The sequence below is a fragment of the Perca flavescens genome, chromosome 1 (genome assembly GCF_004354835.1).
Source record: "Perca flavescens isolate YP-PL-M2 chromosome 1, PFLA_1.0, whole genome shotgun sequence".
Classification (NCBI taxonomy): Eukaryota; Metazoa; Chordata; class Actinopteri; order Perciformes; family Percidae; genus Perca; species Perca flavescens.
In genome coordinates this window covers 16,984,768-17,010,445 of record NC_041331.1, presented here as the reverse complement: position 1 = coordinate 17,010,445, position 25,678 = coordinate 16,984,768, and the positions used below count along the sequence as shown (strand labels likewise).

The following is a 25,678-nucleotide window of genomic DNA, read 5'->3' as shown; positions in this document are numbered from 1 at the left end:
ATCTAGCACTGCAGAAGTTTACAGTGATTAGGGACAGATTTGCTAATTGAAATGTGTATGGTAGTAATATGAAACAATGCACCATACTGATTTGGGCAGAGATGGATCTTAGAGTCACTCGCAGCAAGAGCAACATCATTGATATATATGGAGAAGAGAGTTGGCCCGAGAATCGAACCCTGTGGCAATCCCATGGAGACAGCCGTAGGTCCAGACAGCAGACCCTCTGATTTAACACACTGGACCCTATCAAGGAAGTAGTTAGTGAACCAGGCGAGGCAGTTGTGAGAGAAACTAAGCCTACTGATTCTGCCAATAAGAATACAATGGCTAACAGAGTCAAAAGCCTTGGACAGATCAATGTAAACGGCTGCACAGTAATGCTTTTTATCAATAGCGGCTATAATGTCATTTAAAACCTTGAGTGTGGCAAATATGTGTAGGCAAAACAAAGTTGAATAAAGTCCAACCAGCAACAGCTAGAACTCTGATTGGCTAGCTGTTGTGCATTGGCAGGAATCTGGCCAATCAGAGCTCCTTCATGTACTACTGCTGGTAGCTGGTAGAAATTAAACAGTAAATAGATAAATGATAGGCTACCATCGTTAGTCAAATTATTTTATTAGTGCATTAACATACTTTTTAAATGGAAATGAACTGCATTGTTAAAAAAACTGAACAGGTCTTTAAATGTTAAATTGGAGACATTTATAATGTATTACAATAGCAAAATAATTATATATGCCAACATATATTTTAATTCTTTCTATTTTAGTTTTAGTTTTAAGTAAATGCAAATATTTCAGGGTTTCAGCATTAAAGAAGGTTAAAATATATCAACATTTTACTGCTTCCTGCCATTTTGCTTTCAAAATCAAGTATTGGGATGAAAGTTATTTAAAACGTTTTTCCTTTCTGTGCTTCTCAGACTTACAAAGACCCTATTCAACATACTCTGGACCTCTCTAGTACTTTACAAATATCTTCCTGCACTGCCATTTCATTCTTACGTATACATCATGCATATACTGTATATATAGTATCAGTCAAAGGTTTGAACACACTTTCCCATTCACTGGAATAAGAAAGTGTGTCCAAACTTATATATATATACTAAGTACCAGTATTAAAACAGACTTTTACCCCAACATACAAGGGAAAAAACTTATCTTCACTGAACAAAGCGTCAATATGTTGAGGCACGTGCAAAATGACTCACTATGTCTGTAGCAAAACCTTGGGGTGACATTCAATATGAACAGATGGATTATTTTCCATACATTTTTTAAAACACGCAACACATACTCAAAGACAAAAGGACTACAACTAATACAAATTACAAGTTTCAGTATCATCAACACTGAATTATAAAGAGCCTGGAAGCTACCAAAGGGATTAAAAAAAAGCATATGTACAAATTAATCAGCTGTGGGAGAGATTAAGTAATTTGAGGGAACAAATTGATTTTATGATTTATATTGTATTATTTTTGAGCGTATTTAAGCTCAGCCATTACAATCGAACAATACATTTTTATATTATTAAAAATATAGATATATAGAAGCAAAAAAAAGTAATAGCGGCAGAAAATTTAAATACACTGATTGGTTTAAGGGAAATAATCATTTGTATGCACAAATGATCAAAATGCTTACCCTAGTAACTACAGAGCTCTGTAAAATTATACCATATGACACATTTAATTACAAGACAGTTAACTGTTCATATATTCTCACACACACAACACAAAGAGCACAAAAGCACATAGCTGTGCAAATTTATATGTACGTTTGTTAGTAAGTCCTGTAAACACACATTTGAGCAGCATGTTTAAGTAATAAATAAGTTCACAGTCCAGACTTGACACAGAAAAAATAAATTATTGTAATAGTTTGAAATCAGCTGCCAAGCTATGATGCACATCAGTGTATGAGAGCTACAGAGTTGAAGACTGAATACTCACAAGCACCACATGGACTGTATCAGGTGAAAATAAGAAGCTTTGCTGCCTTTAACTAGATGGTCCTTTACTTATAATAAAACATGTCTCTTCACGTGTTCAGTTTACTGTTTTACTGCATCAGGCAGCTGGAGCTTGGCAGGAAGTCTTGGACATAAGTGATCGTTGCCTTAGACAGGTAGGTCATGGTGCCATAGCTGCCACTGGGGGCGCTATCGTAGAAAAAGTTGCAGATTCCGGTCGCTGGGTCCTTCTCAAGGAAGTAATCACTGGCACTGTGGGATTTCTGGGGATGCAGAGGTAGAACAGAGTGAACCCACATGCACAAATACATGAAGATCCTTTCAAACTGAACTGTATATCTTACAATCAGCTATCTCAGTACCTGGTCACTGAGGAACAGGTCATTGGCCAGATGCAGGATGCGGTCCACGTGTATAATGCTACCAATGCTGTCCACGTCCACGTCAGCTACCAGGCCAAGAACCATCATAGTCTCCACTAGTAGCTGCCGGTACTCTGGTTGAGGGACATGGTTTAGGACAGACTCCACCTGCACCGCAAACTTGATCTCTCCCTCTGTCATCTACACAGAAAACACAGAATTAAAACACACACACACACACACACACACACACACAGAAATTCCTAAATCCAGCTTTGGTCTGCGAGATGCTACCTCTCTTGTAGTAGACGAGGGCAACACATATCCATCGATGGATAGGCCATGGCACTTCTGCAGGATCTTCCAGACCTTCTGGTAGAAACCAACTGGTACTCTGTTGATAGCTCCATCCAGCCTGCGTCGCCTCAGCCACTGGCCTTGCCTCTCCCCCCAGTCCAGCTGTCCATCTCCTGAACCGGGGCCCACAGGGGACAGGATCCCACTGGGGGTGGAGGGGCTGCTGCAGCGCTGCAGTGAGAGAACAGGAAGATACTGTTAGAACATATTAAATAGACCACTTTACTGATTTTTAACTTTATCTCAATGTTCTTGAAAAGTATTTCTTGTATACGCCGTTACACTTGTCAGTAGTGTCTGTACCACACAGACTTTTCACCACAACATGAGCAAGCATTTTCCCTCACTCCATGCGCTTATTTACATATAATTACTTAAGAAATTACCAGTGACACATCTAGTTGTTTGTTTAAGAGGGTTTCACTTCCAATTTTTGAAGACATCGAGCTCTTGTTCCTACGGAGTTTTAATGCACTGTTGTTAGTCACTCTGGCCAAATTCATTTAATGTAAAATATAATGCAGCTATCCTGGTTTCACAGCTTAAAAAAACACTCCATAGATTTAGCATTGCCAGACTCACAATAGACAGATAAAAAAAGAAAATCTAAATCGATGCAGCAGAATCAGAGATATCTTACTCTTTTATTCCACACATTCATTGTCTGTGTCAAAACCTGGCACCTACATTACCCACAATGCAAAGCAACCCACAACAATTGTGTCTGAGATTAGGGTGTGTTATGCTAGTAGTGGCTAATGTAGCCTTGAGCTGTTAGCCTCAAGTAGAGATGAGGCGAAGGCTACAAAGGTCTGGTCAACACACTTATTTCTATCTCCACACCAACAAACTTGTAGTCTTCAGCCCCAACCGACGCTGACTCAAGTGACATCACTTGGGGACATTTATCAGATTTCATGCGGCTCCCTCTGGAGCTACAAAAGGCTTTATACAACTTTTTTTCACATATGCAGTTGTACTCCTCAAGACCTCTAAAAAGTCAGTGGAGCTCCCCTTTAAGAGAATGATTTGTAGTCATAAGTCTGAAATGAATCAGTGAATCAGTCCTCCTACTACTCAGGCCTGACTGCATCATCAGGTTTATGATTACTGGAGAGCCTTTTTAGAAGATACAGTGTACTGACAGGAGTAATAGCATATACAGGTTTGTCATACCATAACAAATACATGTAAATAAGGTTGAAATATTTACTGTAGTAGTTGTCTCTCTCTCTCTCTCTCTCTCTCACACACACACACACACACACACACACACACACACACACACACACACACACACACACACACAGTTATACATTTAGCAGTTATCTAAAGTTACACAGTCCATGCAATCATTCATGCATATTGATATCATGCACTGAAATACTTCAGCAGACATGAAAGGGCAAGGCTGGTGAAATTGTATGTTTTTGTGTTATTAATAATTACTCTAAATAAACAAAAAACAATGCCAGCCTTATCCTTAAATGCAGAAAGACACATGGAATCTTTTAGCGTCTACAAAAAATATGAAATGTGAATGAAAATGCTTTTAGGATGAGTCTGCTCAGTGTACACATACATCCTAACTACGGCAACCCTAAGGAGGACAAACAAAGTTAATTGGAAGCAGATGAGGTGAAATGGTTTACCGTGGAGCGAGGAGAAGTGGCATTGCTACTCAAGGAAAGACCGCCGCTGAAGATCTACACATGGATATGGATGACAGAAGACAGAGAACAGTTTGAGATGGTTCACATGATTCTCACACTACAGTCACGATGATACTGCAGCCACATGGAGCACAATGTTACTGGAGATGTTTGATCCGTAGAGTCAAAGGTCAAATTTACCTTTACCTAACTAGTGAGAGAAATTCACAAAATTACTTTTCTGTATGACTGAACACAAGAAAGACTGTTTGACAAACAACTGAGGCCACTCCATGACGAAATGCTATCACAAAATGTGTTGTGAGTGATAAGGGTGGGCTACCTAAAAGCAGCTTAAACAAGGTCTAGATTGGTTCAGGAGCTCAAGAATTTGTAGAAAAGCTATTAAAAATGTCATACTCTTCTACAAAAAACACCTTCTTGACAAAGACAATTACTGTGTGTTAAGAGTAGCAAAGCATGTTCTCCTACTGATAAGTGATGAAGTGAGAGTCGTTCTAGATATGGATGGCGCTGTAGCTCACACAATGTTAGGAGCCAGTCTGTGGTGATATATGAGCAGGATTTAACCAGCGGTTTGGTGATCTAGGCTGACATCAGAAACATGCTCAATATTATTAAACCCAACCCACACTGAGAGGCCGAGAGTCATCCAGCTGCAACCAAAAGCAAGAACACTGTTAGTCTATACAGACAGACAGACAGACAGACAGACAGACAGATAGACAGATAGATAGATAGAGAGATAGATAGATAGATAGATAGATAGATAGATAGATAGATAGATAGATAGATAGATAGATAGATAGATAGATACACCCTGATTATTATCCAGTTTTATTATCCTATATTATCCCACCTGTTTTATCTCACTCTTCAGCTTGTGTATTCCTGTGCGTTCAGTCTTAGTGGCTCCAGTGTGGCCGAGTTCATGGATGGAGATGGCAGGACTAGTGGCTGTTGACTGGATTGGGCGCACTGATGAATAGGGACAAGAAAAAAACAAAAAAAAGCCATTGAACACTTATTTTATAACCTGGTTCCAGACCTCTGAAATGCTGCCAACATCTTAATCTACCACGCTCTATGAGGCGCTTTGAGCTAAATGCGCATACACAAAGACAATGCTAACATGTTGATGTTTAGCAGCTATAATGTTTACCATGTTCACCATCTTAGTTTAGCAATTGCTAACATTTGCTTGTTTGCACTAAACACAAAATATAGCTAAGGCTGATGGGAATGTCACTGATTTTGCAGTTATTTGGTCAAAAACCAAAGTATTGGACAAAGTATATTTATGACCTGCTGGTGGTGCTAGAGGAAAAGTCCAGTGATCAGCAGAGTCATTAGAATATATTGTCTGGGGATCATGAATATATGTACCCAATGTCATGGCAATCCATCTAATAGTTGTCAAGATATTTCACTCTGGACCAAAGTGGTGGATCGACCAACAGACCAGCATACTGCTAGCATTGCTAAAAACATTAGGTTAACTTAACAACAGCTACTGCAGCTACAGTGCTGACTAAAAATTCATTGACTCCTAGTTCGTCAAAGTACCCAATTGCTTTCCTACTGTTACAGTTATCTTTCAACTCTACTTGATTTTCACCCAGTCTGACTTTTACACAGCCTAATTTCTTCTCTTAAATGGCTCACCTAAAGCTAAGGGTGCAAAACGCTCCTATAAATGAACCCTCACACATGCAGTATACAAAAAGGACAAAAAGAGACCGAGACAAAAGGGAAACACTCACTGCTCCTCTCCACCCCAAACTCTTTGCCACTGAGGATGTGATGCAGCAGGTTTTTCATGCCAAAAGGACTCAGGCTCATCAAACTCTCAGACGCCTCTTCCCCTACAAAGATAATACACAGCTTTTACTGTTCTCCTGTGCAGGGTAGTTTATGTATGTACACAGTGTTTGGTGCTTGGTTTTCCTACCAGAGCAGTGCAGACTGCGAGCCAGCTCAGTGGCCATCACTTGCATGATGAGTCCTATCCTGAGCCGGAGCATGTCCCCAAAGAGAGCGGGCTGGGAGCGCATGTACATGGCTAGATAGACCATGATTTCCTGTATGACAAACACACACCGTTCACAGCTGTACGATTATTAGTGTCTGAAAAAGGTCCTGCTGCTGTCTAAAAGGTTAAAGAGTTACCTGCGTGAGTACAGCTACACTGATGTCCTGACCACTGGCTTCATAGATGAGAGTGTTCAACTCCTCAGGAGGAAGTGGACTGAGAGGAAACAGTGAGGAGGGAAGAGTTGGTTTATTATGTGATAATTCATTCAATAAACCCTTAACGTGAGCACAAAATCTCCTAAACCACACCAGCTTACACTGTGATGACTCTTTCCCTGGGCTCAGGAGGTAGACCTACAGTCAGCTGCTTGTTATGGGAAATAAGATCTGTACAGGCCTGAGGAGTAGACAAATACAGAGTCAATTATTATGAAATTATTCAAATGATCCATTATTTGTTCTGTAGAGACTCTTTTTGCACAAGTTATACACAGGTTATTCAGCAAAGAGAGTGTTGCTCAGAGACACTTTGTCATGGCTTAGTATTGAAGTCAATCTTCGTTCTTTTCACTTTAGAAACTATTTTGCATATTTTAAATGTATTTTCACAATTATTATTGTACATTTAAGTTTTATTTATGGTTCTTTTTTATTTTCTCTTACTTACTATGTTTATTGTTATGCACCAAAATACTAATGTAAATTCCTTGATTGTAAAAACCTACTTGGCAATGAACCTGATTCTGATGTTATGATGCAGTTTTTCTTATGGCCAACAGATGGCGGTAGAGCCTTTTCTTTATTTTGATACATAAACAAGAGGTTTTTTTTCCCAATGATTGATGCAGATGGAGGATGCCAAGAACATGGTTTGATAATGACTAAACTGTGAATTGTATATGTTTGTTAATTTATATTTGGGACCTTGATGTCCGGGCCTAGTAACCAAGATCTGACCCAAGACCTTAGTTGGGCCGGGTCGAAAGGTTTTCCACAGGTCAGTTTTGTATCAGGCCTAAAATGTTAGGGTTATTTAGGGCCTAAATGACTTCTCACTGACCTCAGCGAGGACCTCCACTCTCTTGCGTAGTATCCCAGAGATGTATCTGATGAGTCCCCACTCTTTGCAGGCTCCAGCTTGTACATACAGCTCCTCCAGCAGGGAACGCACGCTGACTCCGCCCTGCCCAGGAACTGACAACTCCACCAGCCAATCAGCCCCTCTGGTCATCGGAAAACAACACAGGACGTGTCATTCAAAAAAATCAAATACTAATACTACTTATTAGTGTGCCAGAGCTGACAATAAGATCTGTGTGTGTAGCTGCCTCTATGTCCGTACTTCATCACGTAAAGGATGTAGAGTATGTCAGCCTGGTCTTGCAGGGTCGGACACTCTTTCAGCTGCCTCACCAACGCTGCAAAATCTGTGTTGCCCTGGGAGTCTCGAGGCAGGTGCAGGTCAGCAGCACTGTTAGACTTGCGAGGGATGTCAGCGTAAGACAAATACACTTCAGAGCAATACTGAAGTCACAAGAAAAGCAAGGTTCTGCTGTGCATACCTTGTGCTGCTTTACATTTGGGCCATGTTGAGAATTAGGAGAAACTTCAAGTAAGTTGAGACCTTTGCGGCGTTTGTTCCTAACAGGAGTCACAGGTAGATACATGGAAGACTCTGAAATACACAAATTAAAACGGCATATTCCAAAGTGAAACAGGAGAATATTTGAGACGCTGCCAATTCATTTTATTTTCTGTTTTTCTTAGTTTAACATGATTTATATTGTACCTTTTTACCCCACTAAGGGATTTCCTACATTTCCCAGTTAACAAACCCAACACAATGGACTTTTACTTTTTTGTTTTCAGCATCAGATTCGATTTAGAGTTGGAAGGAGTGAAAGAACAAGTTGAGGAAGAGGTTTCACATTTGAGGGAAAAATGTAATTGTGCTCCTACAACAGCATGTCTTGTGGCTGCATATAATTATGGGCTATCACGGATATTGTCAATCAATATTATTATATACATTTTAGCCATGTTAACAAGGGTCTACATAACAGGAGTATACTTAGTCTAGTATGTCTTTGTTGTAGCTATATATAGGTTGCCAGAGAACAAAACTTGCATACCAATCAGACTTTTTTCTTTCTTTCCCCATTGATCTGTGTTACCATAACCCAAACTCAGCCACAGCTCTAAGCCAAATGAGTCATTTCTGCAACGCCTAACTATATCTTAACGTCAATCTAAATTAAGCCCCAACCATGGACAGCAGCATAACAGGAAACACAATTCAAAGAGGAAACTGACTTTGACTTAATCATTAGATTATTAATAACTCACTGGGCATGTTTAGGCCCTGAACCTGGGCCATAAAAGACAGGATGTCTCTGGTGCTGTGTTCCGCACTGAAGACGTGGTGCTGCCCACTCTGGATGGGAGGAAGATGGTACTTGGTATTGGTGCTGTGGAGGAGCTGTGTGAGGTACTGGTCAAACATGTCTTTAGAGCCCTCTGGAGATGAAAAAAAAAAAACATACAATTCTTTACTAACATTGACAAATATGACTGAAAGGAGCACACACACTTCATCGTAAAATACCTGAGGGCCTACAGTTGTAATATTCCTCTCCATATTCATCATTATCCTCTTCATCCTCGAGTAAGCTGTCATCCTTCTCTTCACCCAGGAAGCTGAGGTCAGTGTGAAAGGAAGTGCTCTGGACACTCGATAGGTCTGACATCTGCACCCTGTAGTAACATCCACACAAAATAGCCACACATGCGTAAGAAGTAACATATACTGTCATGTTTCAGACATCTCAACACACTATTAGTATGACGTATCCTATGTTGCTGATGGAAACAGACCTCGCTCCGGCAAAATAGCCATCCTGTAGTTTTCGGAGGGTTGCTAGGATACACGAATCAATCCCATCTCCATCTTCAACTGAATATAAAAAGTAAATAAATGCTGTGAAGTGCAGTGAACTAATCTGACAAAATAGCAATATGGAAATATTACAGTATCTACATTCAAGATCACAGCTACATGAGTAAAAACAACATAATAAAAGCAACCTAGACTGTATTACAGTATATGTAGTAATGTCACTTGAATGCATTCATTGTTCCATCTTTATCATGTCTAAATTATTCCTCTTGTTTTGGATGAGAATTCATCTTGATCTCGACTGATTTGTTTTGGGTTAAGAGCCTTATTACCCAGCATGCTGTGGGTGATGGGGAAAGTGAGTGTGGGCCGTCCTGTCATCCTCCAGCAAGAGGAGAGATAGGCCAGCTCTGTTCGTAACATCTCCACAATCATCTGGTTGTCCAGTGCCAAGTAGAAATGGTGCTGATCCAGAAACTGGAGCACAGAAAAATGAGAAACAGACAGAAAGAACCCAAAGTATTAATCAGTAGTATTTATTACTACAGCCTTCTACCTAGCTTCTTCATTGTGATTATGAACATCACAACATCTCAAGCTAGTTTTACCTGGGGGGTGAATATATAAGAGCGATTTCTGATCTCGTAGAATTTGGATGTTCCCAAAACTCCAATGTGTCTGTAGGGCCTCCCGCTCAAATTAAGTTTCTTGCAGTTCCCTGTGGCAATAAGACAATATGGTGATCTTATACACACACACACACACACATACACACACATGCATGCATGCACACACACACACACACACACACACACACACACACACACACTAAGGAAAAGAGTGCTTGGTGCTTGTTTACCCAGTCTAACATAAACATGGCTCAGGATGCGAGCAGGCATGACCCTGATAGGCAGAACTTCTGACATTGTCTGGACCTTGATCCCGTGATCACTTAACAACTGCTGGATCTTCTCAGATTCTGCTAGAACACAAACTGACATGCACATATAAAAAGAAATATATCATATTCTGCCTTCTATAAGGAAATCTCTATATAAACCAATGCTCACATCAGAACATCGGAAATAAGTCTTGGACATTCATAACATTTTTAGTTGTGTGTGAGTCTTCCTTCTTCTTTGCCCCACAAGTCATTAAGGATCTATGAAAAGTAACCTTCCCTTTAATCCATGCAACAGATTTGTTTCAGAGGAGTGGATTTTTTCTTCTTTCTTACCTTACATTTCTTCTGGGATTCAATCCATTTTTTTAATTCAACTTCTGGGCTGATTTTTCCCTTAAACTAATGATCAATTACCAACCTTGTACCACAACATCTGGCTTTAAGTTTGTCGAGAATCTCCTGTTGAGAGGATCTATCTCTCCTGGTGCTAAAAAACCCTTAAAACAGAAATAAGAGACAGAAAGGGGAAATTATTACAGAGGTAAACAATGGCAATGGCTAACTTTAGAGGTGGTTAGCCCTGTGAATACCTCGGCCAGAAGACAGCTCAAGATGTAGAGTGACTGTCCCCACATGTGCGGCAGCTGCCCCATGGCCACTCTGTCCACTGAGTGAGGATTCCTGTACTCCTCCTCCACCTGTTAGAGGCCAAATACAAGTATAGCAGTTCAGACGCAATTTAGTCTGATGTTCCCTGACACTATTGTATTGGCATTTACATATCAACATTACACGCATCTGTAGTGATGACAGCATTTGGAGTATTCAACAGGTAAACAGGACAGAGGAGAGCTGAAAGGCTTACCTTCCAATAACATAGCATCTATACTGGTAATATGTACTAAATAATTCTTGAACAGACCTAAAACCGATAGATGAAATAGACCAGAAAATAGACTAAAGATAGATAAAAAAGACCAGATACATGAGACTAGATATTGAAAAATAAGAGTCTACAGCCATGCTAGCACTGTGAGGCTGTACTTTGAGTTGGATGTTAACGTCAACATGGTCACAATAACAATGCTAGGATGCTACCATGTTCATCTTACTTTCACGTTAGCATGCTAACACTTGCTAATTAGCTCTAAACATAAAGTACAACTGAAGCTGATGGGAATGCCGTTAGTTTTGAAGGTATTTTTTCATAAAACAAATAATTGACAAATTGAAATTCTGACCTGATTATGCCACAACAGAGCGCAGAAGAGAGCAGGCAAGTGTTCATAAACTTCTGGTGTACTTACAAACTTTCCAATCCATCGTTTTATGAGTACATAACCTATATGTACTAGTGTAGAAGTTTGGTATCATTTCGGGCATTATTAGTGGGGTCATTTACGAGATACAAACGTGGGTCCATTAGCCCCTGCGCTAATAAGCTATTCAGCTGATAACGCTACTTTACGCTAACTCTCCCAATGTTAGACCCAGGTGAAAAAAGCTTGAGGTCATGGTGCAAAGGACCCTAGGGTGAAATTACTCCGAACCATCACTTTAAGCTTTTTTTAACCCTAACAAAAAAGATTACAATACAACTGAATAGCTTTAAGCTTCTCCATGAAAAACTAACATTTTGAAAGATAAGGACCAGTGCTGTCATCTTTATGAAACACTTAATCTCGTATCTTTCTTTGTAGGTTTTGTCAGACTTTGCAACTACAATAAAGGTGCATCTGTTATATTTGGCCTATGAAAGTGGGATACCTTGTCAGGAGGTACAGCATAAAGTTCGGGCAACAGTTTGATGCCGTTCTTCCCTCTGATCAAAATGCCTTCCAGTGCCTCACGGTACTCCTGTACCTGTGCAATGAACACAGTCATTTGTTCATTATTACATCTGCAGCAGAAGTCATTCAGAGTGGCTCCATGAGTGTGTGAATACAGTAGAAACTGGAACAGTGTGTTTGGTTTTATTACCTGCACTTGATCTCCAGCAAAGATACCGTCAAGGACGAGATAAGTCCAGAACACGGGCCACTCACATTCGATATTCTCAAACAGCTTGAGCTCTGCAGGATCGTAGTGCAGCCGAGATGGGTCCTAGTGAGAAAAACAGCCAGGGACCACAGTAGAACCTTAGAGCTCAAATTATACAAAACACAATTATCTTACAACAGGAAAGCAATCATACTAAACCCTACGACATCCACTCAAAAGGTGCACTTCTTCTCAAATTTCATACTTAAGGTGCAGAGTTTTTATCTGTAAGACAAACACTTTTTCTGTCCCAGCTGAATTAGTTCTATACATTATAAATCCCAGCATTTCCATTTTCAATATGCAGAATATCTTACCTCTTTGGGACAACGATATCCATCCCTAATGAAGCGACAGCAGCCATAGCGACCCTGAAATTACACCAAAGAGTGGAAATGTTAGCATGATAAAATATATAGGGGAAAATACTGAATTGTGTAGCGTTTCTGTGCAGAGTGTGTTTTGTCTTGCTGTACCTGCAGTTTTGTTATGATTTCTGACTTAGTAATGGCCACCAGCTCAGCATCCTCTACAGCAAAAGCAGGGAAGGAAATGACAGACAGAAGGCCGGCGTCTATCTCCTTTGAAGTGGAAGCTCTTGGCAGCATGGAGCACAGGATGGACTGAGGGAAAGGGAAAACACACCGACATACTCAGCAGAAGAAAGATGAGCAGAGATGATGCTGAGATGGCTGGAGGCAAAGCCAATAGTACCTGACAATGTTCCACTTCATCAGGCAAAACATGGATGACTGACTTTGGCCCTCCATGGGCACCAAAAAGATCCAGCTCATCTATGGCCTCCAGAGCCGCCTGCAAACCCCCCAAACACACACACACACACACACACACACACACACACACATTTCATACAGCACTCTCCTCTTTTGGTCTATATGTATAGTATATTATAAATAATAATAATAAATAATATATTAACAATAATAACCTGTACCTTAGCAATTCCTACAGAGCTGCCATTGAGCTCGGGGATGCCTTGATTGGTCTTGTCACCTCGTTCCCACATCCCATAATCCTACAGAGGAATAAAAGGTAATGACTCTGCAATGTGGTCGGGGTGTGACTCCACCAATTAAGCATTGCACTACTATAATAGATGAAATTCACAATGAAGATTCAATGCAGCAGCATGAAAGATATTGTCTTTTTTGTATTCCACGCATTCTTCTACCTTGTCAAAACCTGGCGCCTACATTACCCAGAATTCAACTCAACCACCGACAGCTCATTCGGAGATTCAGGTTTGTTATGCTAGTAGCTGGTAATGCCCAAGATTTGTAAACAGACTGTGATGTGCAAAACTCCCCTTTAGCTTTTACTGTGATTTTAACAGTTTAGTTTATTTCATCATAGTGTATTTTCAGTCAACTCTCCTGTGTGTCAGCCTTTACATCTTCCTTTCTAGAAACCAAACCTCCTAAACCTCTGAAAAAGTTACTCACCGCCACTTTGTAGGCAGCCTCTATGTAGAAGACCAGGTTTTGGATGAAGACCACCTCATCCAGGTTTGAGATGATACAAAGACCTGCGTGATAATGTGGCACACTCAGTGACCAACTCATGGTTAGGTACTTTATTTGTCCCTCTTGAGGACCTGAAGTGCTTACCAGAAGGGAAGCTGGCCCAGCAGCGTGCATTGCCTTTTGCTACAGTGTGTTTTTTGATACTATGCCAGCATCGGAAATGTGTAAATCCATACCTATGTGTTACATCTTTAAACCAAAGATCATCTTAGGAAATAGAAAACGGGTCAAAACTAATAAATAAACTAAAACAGTTTACTGAGAGAACACAAAAAAGCAACATATATAAACACAACTCTGCATCACTACTGTACCTGAGGCTGTCATCTGTGCCAGCATCAGCAGGTAAATGGAGGTGGCGTCCACCTGGAGATGGCCCCACTGGTCGTCCCCGACCACCGTGCCACAGGTTGGAGTATCATATTTGGCATGCAAGCAATCCTTTGTACTCTGGGTCTGTTTGAACTTCTCCACCTTGGCCACCTGAAGGAACATGAACATGTAAATATGCATACACACACACACACACACACACACACACACACACACACACACACACACACACACACACACACACACACACATCAGGGGTGTTTGTCTGGGCCAGAAGGGACCAAAAAGATATGTGGCAGGATTAGCATGAAAAGTCTCCTAAAAGGCTCCTAAATGGTTGAAGATTTGTTGAGTATTTTGGGGGGGTGTTTTAGCCATTAGAGAGCAGAAAGGAAACCAGAAGAGAGAGATGAAGGGTGACATGCAACTAAAAGGTCCCCAACATACAGATTTTGGCAAAAAAAAAAAAATGGTTTAAAAAATTAAATTGACACATTATAGTTAGATAAAGCCCAATGAGTGTGTTTACATGCATTCCAGAATCCCACTTATGCTCCATATCCTGTTAATGATCATATGCGGAACATGGAAAAATATTATCTGGTTATTCAGTATCCATGTTTACATGATTAGACAAGTATAAAGGTTTCTGATCACTGTCTGCTGTTTTTGACTCCTTAATGTCTCAAGAGTAATTTCTTTAGGATTAATTGATGACATCTCAGCAGCAGAAGATGAAGCATTTTAACACTCCGGTGGTGAATTTGGCATCTTTATCTTATTTCCAGTTATGGAAGATAAGAGTAACCAATTACACTTTTACTGCAGCCAGGCTTTCGCTATTGTGAGGAAATAAAAAAATGAACATGCAAAATGTTTAGTTTCAACAAAATAAGGCTACGCCAAGGCCTCGATAGAAAGACAATCATTTATAATGTCTGCCTATAACATGTATAATATTCAAATCATTAATTAGTTATAATTACACTCATTAAATATAATTGCATGTATGTACTGGATCTTGACTTCAGTTAGAAAAGACTGAAATGTGTGTAAAGAGGTCAGGGGGGTCAAACTGCCAGTGCAAGAATGTTTCCTGGGGAAGAGTTGATTAGGTTAAGATATATCTAACTAGGCAGAGTTCACAAGGGGATGGAACGCCATGGACTGATGATGCACTCAGAGCTGTGGATGACTATATACTGTTAGGAATATTTACCAATACTCTAGATAACAGTCATCTTAAAAGAATGGCTGTTCTTGGAAAGATAACACATATAGCAATGCATGTCTTCACACAGAGCATTGATATTAGAAGGAGAGGGGGTAGTAGACTGGTTGGAAGTAGATTAAATTCCTCTTCAGTGGAAAATACCCGGGAGGAAGGGAGAGAGGGAATCCTCCAGGGAGTTGACGTCTCCCATTGGATGGAACATTGTGTGCCAAGAGGCTAGGACTAGCCTGTGCACCAACAAGGAAGCGCCAAGTCTAAACCACGGTTGCCCTCCCACCTTAGTATTAGCCAATCATAATAGCTTGCACATTTCTAAATAATCTCATGTAAACCAGTATTTGGTATTCTTTTGGGGCGGGGGGGCGACCGAGTAACAGCACGCGCTGACTGTGGCTTCTCAATCTGAAAGAATCCTTGTATACCAAGAGTATACAAGTTCTATTATTATTACATCTATAATAAACCACCTTAAATGACAGAAATGTTTGTCTTCTGTCCTAACCGACCAACTGGACCCCGTCACTATCACTTTCACTTCAAAATGTAGATCACCAACATACTGTCAATTATTACAGTTTGTTTGTATCTTTCTGACTAACTGCCGACGTCACAGAGTTTGACGTGCCTGCGCACATAGCAGCAGACTGTGGTCACAAACCTGTTTACATAAAGCAGTTTGTTTAAATACTGATAACACATTGTGCTTTCTCAGAACCAGAACACATGCTTTTTGGATTTTCTTCCACGAGGATTTGATGTTTCAATGTGCAAACACAAGTGAACATGTACACATGTAATGTGAGCACAGGGGTTTCTTACCTGTCTCATCATGCACTGCAGAAGTCCCTGCATCAGCTTTACCACACTCTGCCAACAAACAACAACATCAGTAAACTACAAAAGTCATACAAAAAGGAAATCACAAATCACTTGATTTTGATTCTAATCCCTTTGTTCAGTTCAGTTAAAAAAAGATTAATAGTCACTGACTGATGTTCGTCAGAAATTGAACACATCACTGTTCAAAGGCACCTCAGTACATGCAACAATAATGATTAAATGATTAAAATAAGAAATGCAATTAATTTATATTACTGAATAGATATCGCAAACATTATATTAAATGTATTGATCAACTGTTAATCATTAAATCTATAAAATGACTTAATGTTACAGAAGCTAAAAAGTTATGTTTTAAATTAGCTTGCAGCCAAGAATCCAAATTGCCATTTGTAATAATATGATATATACAGTATGAATAAAATGACAATGTCCAACTTTGTGAAGTTGTAACTAGGGTTGCAAAGGGGAGAAAATGTTCCGGTAACTTTCCATGGAAAGTTTAGCTGGGGAATTTTGGAAACATTCCAATTTGGAAACTTTCATGGGAATTAACAGGAATTAACAGCAATAAATGGGAATTACTGGGAATAAACCTGATATTTTTAATATTACTCCCGTATTTATTATTTAAAAACTAAATGTTGGCAAGTATGTAGTAGCCTATGCTGATTACTGCGTGCGTGCATGTCATTGACGGATATAGGGAGGACATTCAACTGAAGTTGCATTAAATCAGGTTGTTTACCAAGATTATGCTGCAAGATGAGTTTTTTTTCAGTATTATAACAAGCAATATTATAAATATCCAGTTTATTCCCATTCATTCCCATTTATTCCTGTTAATTCCCATTAATTCCCATGGAAAGTTTCATTTTTATTTTGTCTCAATTACTTTAATTGCCTCAAATTCTTACAAGACAGATTCTATTTTAACAAATGAATTATTTCAATCAACGAGCGAATTAATGAACTTTTTTAGCACTGACTTAATTATTTTATTTATTTCTATTTTATTTATGTTAGATCTGTAACAGTTTAGCAAGAATTGTAGTCATTGAATGTTAACATACTTTATATTCCCATTCAGTTTGGTGCTTAAAATAGCAATTTGAGATTTAAATATTTTGTTTTGGATTAATGTGATAAAATTGTAGTTTAACTGTAGCCTAAATAACTAATCAAATGAGAATGTGATGCATGCGGCACAAACCAAACGCTTGCTTCTTTAAAATATTTGACCCACCATAACCGGTGGAACAAACAGGCACTGCTGTGAACATTAACCCCCTCACTCTCTCTCTCTCTCTCTCTCTCTCTGTTACAAACACACCTGCTCCAGTTCGTAGGCCTTGGCCTTGTCTTCATCGCGGTCTGCGTTCTTGCGGTAAGCCATGCCCAGCCCCCACACAGCCAGGACACTGTACACATTATCCCTCACCCAGGCATCCTTCTTCTGGGCACTGGCAGGCAGAAGTCCTGTCACTGGGTTCTGAAACAAACACACACACAAGAGCTTCATTAACAGTAAGGACAGGGTGGGCATGACAAAGAAAAGCAGCAAGTCCTCACATCCGAGAAGCTGAAGCCTGTGTAGCATTTTTGTTCGTAAAATTCATTCAATGGTTTAATCCGTTTTTGAAATAGTTGACAGTTAATTTTTCTATTGATTGCGCACAGACAATTATTCCACTAGTAGTTTCAACTCTAAATAATTGAATCTGTGTAACTGTTAACGGTGTGTTATTATCTTAACAATATTAGCATTGAACATTAATAAAATATAAAGCAGGAGAGGGTGCAAATAAAACATGAGCAATGTATCAGGTGTCTATTAATGAAAGTAAATGCAATTTTAAGTTGGGTTAGTGCTTTAATTTTTTTTAAATGCAGAATTTTATATAGTTTCTGTTCTTGGTTAAAGAACCTGAGACTTGTCCCATCCTCTGAAACCAAACCTACACCCAGACATGTGCATGCTTTGTAAGGAAAGGTGGCCCAGTTTTCTATCAGCTGCCGTCTGGGTCACACGTTTAAACTTAGACAGCTGTTGACTGTTGAAGTGCTGATAGATAAATGTGCAACTTATTTATTTTACTTATGCAATTTATTTGACAGCTTTAGTGACTAGTTACTCTGCACATTCCGATTATATACTTGTAATATATGAGTATAATTTCTAAATTGTTTGAAAGAGTGAGAGTGCTTCATAAAGGAGTCAAGGTCAATACGCAATGTGTGTTGCACAGTACCAACACAGTCTGGAAAATGCTTAAGTACACAGATATAGGTCAAAGAGGAACTACTTTACCAATTGCGTGGCTTACACACTTATGACCTTCTTCCAGAAGTGTAATGTAAACATTTTTGTATGTATATTTTCCTCTATATCTTATAATATTAATACAAAAATACAATTAACAAATAAAAGATGTATTATTATAGATTACCCATTGGTATGTAAAGTAGTTTTAATTTAAATTAACCCAACCTTTACCAGCTGCTACATTAGAATGATGCTTACAAGGTAATGTAATGCATCGATAATTACAACCGATCATTTCTATAATGGGCCATGCTGCATAATAAGTACTTTTGAGATTTTAAGTATGTTTAGATGTAAATAGGCTACATTTTAGGGCTGCTCGATTATGGAAAAAAATATAATCACGATTATTTTGGTCAATATTGAAATCACGATAATTTAACACGATTACTCGTTGACTTCTGGAAAGATGTTGCAATTATTGAACTTAAAAAACCGTGGGAAAAGTCAAGTAAATCAACAGTAAAAAAAACAACAACATAGAACTGTGTAATTTGCCTTAATACTTTTCCTATTTAAACTTTCTTTTTTCAGAACACAAGAGAAAATAAGAGTTTACTTGCAAAAATGAATGAGCTAAATAATTGTTTTTCTCGATTATTCTGTTTTTGTGATCATTGGGAGTCGAAATCATAATCACGTTGAATGTCGATTAATTGCACAGCCCTACTACATTTACGTAAATAAAAGCAGGAGTTTTACTTGCAACTGAATAATTCTACAGTGTGGTATTGCTTCTCTCCTGTATCTGCCTATGTATGTCTGGACTCACCTGATGGCACAGGATAGTCTCTTGGACCAGCCTGGCATAGGCATCCAACCTCACTCCTGAGTTACTGCGGCTCCTCATCCTCACTGATCAGTCATCACTGCGCACACAACACAACAAGTCTTAACAAGTAACTTAGGTTATACTTATTTAACCTTCATTTAACCAGGAAGTACCTTGACATTAAAATATCTTTACCGAGGGAGACCTGGCCAAGACAAAACACAACAACACTAAAGGCTTCGTGTGTAAAATGAATTTATGAGAAATATACAAATACTAAAGGTGCTTAATCACTGAATTTACCACGCAGCTGATCTATCCGTCTAGTTCCTGCAGCGCGGGATTGATCCATAGACAGTATTGACCTGACAGCTTCACCGCTCTGATGAGGCTGCTGCTCGGCTACAGCTTGCTAGCCGCGACGACATAGATGTAACGTTACACTCACAAGTCTGTATTCACACACATACACACACACTCACGCGCGCGCACAGCTCTGTGTCAAACGGCTGGATGTGTAGGGTCAGGCGTTGAAGGTGACAATACGTGAGAATTCACAGAAAGAGAAAGCGTGCATAGTACGTACGTGAGGAACTGTACATCAATTCTGAAAAGAAGAAAAAAACATGATGTACTTTTTGTTTGAGCGTTTGACGACAGGGGGCGCCACATCCACTTCTTCCCTTTTTATGTTTCCAGGCACACAACCACAACCCAGATGTAGGCAGACACTTTCCCAAAAAGTGTATTCGTATAGCACCTTTTCATACTAATGAAGTGCTACAGGAGAAAAGAAGACTAAAACAAGGAAAACATCAACAATTCAATTTATTTAAAATATATTTCCTTATTTTTCAAGACGCCATCTTATAATGTCCCAATGATGTGTATGTGCACATAATTACACAACATATTATTATTTAATGTCAAATGTAAGTAGAAGCAGGCTGTCTATTGCACATAGACATGAAAATATTGTACATACACCAGCTGTTGTATGTAACTTATTATATTATTTACCCCGTACACAGTTTACAGTAACAGTTTGACTTTTATATTGACACTCATTTGTACATAACAGCTCCATGTATATGTTTGTTTACTGCTTTAGCCAGTAGTGTAACTAAATATTTGCCTCTGAAAATGTAGTAGAGAAGAAGTGAACGTGACTAAACTTTCAGATACAGGAAGCCAAAGCTGTGTGCACGTAACGAATAACGGAATATTTAAACCAATCAAATTCCATAGCTGTGTCTTTTTCGGCCAATCACAGCACCCATGACCTAAACGTTGTCTCACCAGAACCACTGTCCGCTAGCTAGTTTAGCATCAGTCTGGATCATCGAGGAGCTAACCTAAATATCTGTCTACTCTCTTTGGTTATGTATTTCGCTTGAATTTGCTGAAGTTACCAGTCGTCCAAGTGACTACATTGAAGGTAAAGAGTCGTGTTTACTTCTTGTATCTGCTGTCTCTAGCTTGGCGTCGCGGGAGGGGGCGCAAATTACACATAACGTGTTGTTGATGTCAATAATGTGGCTATTTAGCAATGTTAGCTACCATAAGCTGTTGGAAGTTTGTGCAAAAGCCTCCTGGACGTAACATTTAACAACTCTAAAATACATTTGATCAGACTGCTGTGTTGTATCATCCTTGAATAAATGCATGTATTTCCTGTTCGGGCGTTTCTTATTAATTATTCCATTAGATGCAACGTTACTGAATTAACTTATTGTCATGGAGAAATAATATTTAGCATAAAATTCACGATTGCTATAGTTACTACTTCGTTACACCCTCCTTCTCTCTAAACATTGTAAGTTTTTCTCATCTCAACCATGGACAACTTTTAACTGAACATCCTTCCTCAGATGCAGTTCATGCTGTTATTCAGCCGGCAGGGAAAGCTGCGGTTACAGAAATGGTATGTGCCTCTGTCTGACAAGGAGAGGAAGAAGATCTCCAGAGACCTGGTCCAGACCATACTGGCCAGGAAGCCCAAGATGTGCAGCTTCTTGGAGTGGAGGGACCTCAAGATTGTGTACAAAAGGTAAGTGAATAAGGGCAGTTTAGATACAGGCTGTAGCCTACATACAGTAAATACATGGACAAAGATGAAACAGAGATCATCTCAATGAAGCTGTCAACACAAAGCTTGAATCTCTGGTTGTTTACAGTGTTGTGACTCCTCTCATCTGTGACTTGTTAGTAAACGTATCTTTTAACAGCAGCAGGCTTACTTTAGATCATTTAAATCAATCTATGTATACCAAATCGATCCTGCAAAAGCTGCTCACAAGTTGCTTATCATCGGATATTGCAGCTACATTTAACATGTTGAGCGTTAAAGTTCTTTCCTGACTATGGAAAAAGTAGTTTGACATAGCTTTTTTTTCCAGAGCTTTCATCTGCATCTCATGGTCTTCATCAGCAGCACACAGAGTTTGCTCAGTTGTGTTGGAGATGGTTTAGTTGTTCTAATGTGACCTACGAATAGATCTTCAGTGACATGATGACAGACAGTGGTATATTGGGGAGATGCTCTGTTGATGAAGACTGTAAGATCCGGTTGAAATCCCTGGAAAAAGATAGCAAGTGAGCCCAGAGATTATTTGTTAAATCTTTTAACATTTCACAATGGTCTACATAGTGCTACATGCACTAAAATGTGCCAGGCATTTCAGAGTTTGGTCTTAGTAATAGGATGTGTTAATGTTTGGTATGCTACATCACTTTTGTATCTGCTGTGGCTTGTTGGGGTTGTTTATGAAAACCAATGATTCAGTGATTATGTTGTCAAGCACTGAGATTTCTGGCATTTAGATCTCACCTTCTGGTGTGTGATGGAAGCCAGAAACACCCACTCTTTTTAATACCAACTGCCAAACAATGGAGGACAATGATTCAAATATATAAAGAGTGCTTGATTTGTCCTGGACATATGACTGCTGAGTCATAAAACTACAAATGACACATCTTCATGTGTTCAATATAATGAACAAAAAACATATAAACAAAGACAAACAACCAAACCCAGCCTGGAGACAGTGACACAGTGCTACAGTACTTAAGCACAATGCTATACACTGAGTTACCTGTTTATTTGGTACCCATGTCCAAGCTAATGCAGTCCAATTTAATACCCCTGCCATAAATCCTTTCTGTGTAAAGGTTATGATGTTCCGTTTTTGTTCAGATCTGTTGATTCAAATTTTGTAATTACATTTTTTTTAAGGGAAGGATTTAAGTGGTAGCCTTGTTTAAAAGTGGATGATTTTATTGGTGTATTAATGCAGAGCTAAACAATGATATATCCATAAAACCACAAAGATACACTTGTTATTCAGGAAGTAAATATAATGGGATTTTGATTTGAAAGCTTTTTGCATTTGTTTTTGGAATGTACAGATATCTTAAGCTGAGTCCCTGTGCTTAATTTCAGTATACTGTACATTTGCAGAGAGTGTGGACAGTGATCACAGCTTGTGAATTTCCCTCCGGGGATAGATAGATGGATCTTTCTACATTTTCTGATGAAAGAGCAAAAGCACAAATATTTTTTTTTAAACATAACCGCCTTGTTAAACTTTTTATTTCCTTACTTTATGTTGTAGATATGCGAGCCTGTATTTCTGCTGTGCAGTCGAGGATCAGGATAATGAGCTGATCACCCTGGAGATCATCCATAGATACGTGGAGCTGCTTGACAAATATTTTGGCAGTGTGAGTCTCATGTAACTCATGTAACATGTTGATTGATAGTATTAGGGGGAGGGGGGGGGGGGGGGGGGGGGGTGGCAATAAAAAGAAGAAGAGTCCAAGGTTTCCAGTAAGTATAGGATCTCCTCTGATCTGCTGCTATTTGTGGTGTTGTGGACACACAGGTGTGCGAGTTGGATATTATCTTCAACTTTGAGAAGGCCTACTTTATTCTGGATGAGTTCCTGCTGGGCGGAGAGGCCCAGGAGACTTCCAAGAAGAACGTGCTGAAAGCGATCGAGCAAGCTGACCTGCTGCAGGAGGTACGCACAGTTCTTCATCAACAGACAGTCTAAGATATTTGCCAAACTCACCATAGTGTCAGGTAAACAGTAACTGTCAATTAACCAGCCAATGATTTTCTGAATTATTGGATTAAGTGTTTGGTCTGTAAAATGTCAAACAACTGGGGAAATTGCCCATCTCAAGTTTCCAGAGCCCAGGGTGATGTATTAAAATAACTGTTAGTCTTGGCCAACAGTCCAAAACCCCAAATATATTCACTTCACTGCCATTTAAGACAAAGAAACAGCAAATCTTGACATCTAAGAAGCTGGAACCAGCAAACTTATGGCATATTTAAACGATTCATCCATTTATCAAAACTGTCGCAGATACATTTTCTGTTGATCGAGTTATTGTTGCAGCTCTAACTTTGAGAAGGAAATTTCACTCTCCGATGCTAATGTTAAAGCGGACAGAAGGGAGGATCTAAGATGTTGGTGTATTGCTTTTTTCACCTTGCAGCCCCTCACCTCCCACGTCTCCCACGTCACTTGTTAATTTTAAGCCTGCAGCGCTTGATTAATACCTCTCTCCCTTGTGCCAGTGCGCTAAGGCAAGTGCTGTCCTGCACGTTTGCATTTCTGTCTAGCTGTGGTCGTTTGCAGTCAACACAATCACTGATTTATTTTTAGCAAATGCAGTGCTGTTGTTATAACAGCACGGCTTGTAAAAGCTTTAACTCACTGGAGGCCTCCTGTTCCCCTCACACATCTAGTAACTTTATGACTCATGTACTATGTATTATAATTTGGAGGGTTACTTTGCACTACAACATGTACGACCGAAAGGAACATTTCTTTTTCTTCGTCTGCAGGAGGCCGAGGCACCACGGAGCGTTTTAGAAGAAATTGGGCTAACATAAATCATCATGCTGCTGCTTCGCAGTTCCTTCTTCCAGATGCCGATCTGGCAACCTCCATGTCTATCCTGTCTCCTCATGTTCACTGTCAGTGTTGTATGCATATAATCACCATCTATCTATGTGCTGTATTACTCTGTACTGTATTATCCAGTAATGTCTTTAAATGTGGTGCCAACTGTGGTTTTAATGTCTCCTATGTACTATCTTCTCACTGTATTCTTCAGTACTATTGTCATACTTTACACCCCTAACTTACAGTACAATGTAGCGACCACATAAAAACTGCAGCATCATAATAAGATCATCTATCATCACCGATTGCAAAGGGGGGAGGGGGGTGTTCTGTTTGGCTTAAAGTACTTTGGGTGCTGTCGTAGCCGCAGTCGGTGCTTCTTATGAATTACCATCACATTCGAGTCACAAAGCTAATCATCCAAATTCATGAAAAATAAATACTGGCTAATCTGTGAAAACCCAGAGGGTAGTTTAATAAAACTATTATTCTAAATATTCTGTCCGCTGCACAAAAGAAAGGATGTTTCACAAGGGCAAAATATTATTGCATTATTTAGTTAAATATATAATATGGCAATGAACCATAAATATATAACTAATAATTATGGTGTACAAATTGAGCAAGATTTGTCATTTCTAACAATCATTTTTGGATTATAAAGAGGTCCAACATGGGAAATAGTTAATAATTTTTTTTTTATCATGCAGAGGAATTCTTTTTTTAGCCAGATGGTTAAAGGTTTAGAGGGTAGTCTTTGAGGACTCTAGTCTAGAAATATCTTCCCAACAACAGTAACTGTTGCTAAATGACCTGTTGACCAATGACCTAAGAAAAGATCATTGGGCATTTATTTTTTTTAAAGAATCTGAAAGTCAGCTCTCCGACTCAAACGTAATGGTAATACATGAGAGGTACCAACGGGGCTAGTGCTGTTGTGGGAATCACTGACACTGTTATAGTCACACGGGTAAATTCAATCCACCAATTAAGGGAAATTAAACCATTACCCATTATCAATGTCCGTGTAGGTTAAGGTTTGTACGAGTATGTGTTTGGTGATTCCCCTCCACGAATCAACCATTTCATTTTTCCTTTTCAATGCTTAACTGATTACCTTAGTTAAACATGAGCAGTTGCTGTGTGTAATTAGTCTTTGTTTGTTAAAATTGTCATCTTGTCTTTTTCTGACAATGGATTTATTGTCCTGATAAAAACATGTGTTTAACATTCAATTTCATAACAGCCTCTGGAGATAAATCTAAGGTCAGTCTCTCCCTTAGTCTTAGGTCAGGAAAGACTAATAAAATAAAATAAATAAACTATTTGATGTATTATACTTTGGCTTAAAGACTAACATATGACCAAAGAACTGTGTTTTACCTTCTCAATGGTGTCTATAGAAAGCTAACATGGCAGAAAAGGGATTTAGAACTGCAGGATGTTTGATAGAAGATGTAT

General features: G+C 39.2%; 2 protein-coding genes across 4 annotated transcripts; one reads left to right on the top strand and one right to left on the bottom strand.

Annotated features, from left to right (window-relative positions):
- Positions 1 to 668: 668 nt before the first annotated feature.
- On the bottom strand, positions 669 to 19,945 carry phka2 (phosphorylase kinase, alpha 2 (liver)). Of its 3 annotated transcripts, none has more exons than XM_028587740.1 (32): positions 19,885 to 19,945; positions 19,299 to 19,395; positions 17,534 to 17,692; positions 16,180 to 16,227; positions 14,108 to 14,276; positions 13,713 to 13,795; positions 13,205 to 13,285; positions 12,964 to 13,062; positions 12,726 to 12,872; positions 12,567 to 12,620; positions 12,190 to 12,312; positions 11,977 to 12,072; positions 10,800 to 10,907; positions 10,628 to 10,706; positions 10,165 to 10,299; positions 9,914 to 10,023; positions 9,638 to 9,782; positions 9,284 to 9,362; positions 9,015 to 9,163; positions 8,756 to 8,926; positions 7,972 to 8,084; positions 7,752 to 7,888; positions 7,470 to 7,632; positions 6,727 to 6,806; positions 6,545 to 6,623; positions 6,327 to 6,456; positions 6,139 to 6,240; positions 5,235 to 5,353; positions 4,355 to 4,408; positions 2,640 to 2,873; positions 2,346 to 2,546; positions 669 to 2,246 (listed from the first exon to the last, which is right to left on the bottom strand). In XM_028587740.1, exons 2-32 carry the CDS (start codon positions 19,374 to 19,376, stop codon positions 2,073 to 2,075), a joined length of 3,699 nt encoding a protein of 1,232 aa, XP_028443541.1. In that variant the 5' UTR covers positions 19,377 to 19,395; positions 19,885 to 19,945; the 3' UTR covers positions 669 to 2,072. The 3 variants fall into 3 exon arrangements, with proteins under 3 accessions (XP_028443541.1, XP_028443403.1, XP_028443472.1); XM_028587602.1 differs by having other exon boundaries at positions 19,602 to 19,939; XM_028587671.1 differs by having other exon boundaries at positions 19,781 to 19,939.
- Positions 19,946 to 20,568: 623 nt separating this feature from the next.
- Positions 20,569 to 24,384, top strand: LOC114561807 (AP-1 complex subunit sigma-2). Its single transcript, XM_028587952.1, has 5 exons — positions 20,569 to 20,736; positions 21,170 to 21,348; positions 22,913 to 23,021; positions 23,183 to 23,320; positions 24,157 to 24,384. The coding sequence occupies exons 2-5, from the start codon at positions 21,170 to 21,172 to the stop codon at positions 24,202 to 24,204; spliced, it is 474 nt and encodes a 157-aa protein (XP_028443753.1). The 5' UTR covers positions 20,569 to 20,736; the 3' UTR covers positions 24,205 to 24,384.
- The last annotated feature ends 1,294 nt before the right edge of the window (positions 24,385 to 25,678 follow it).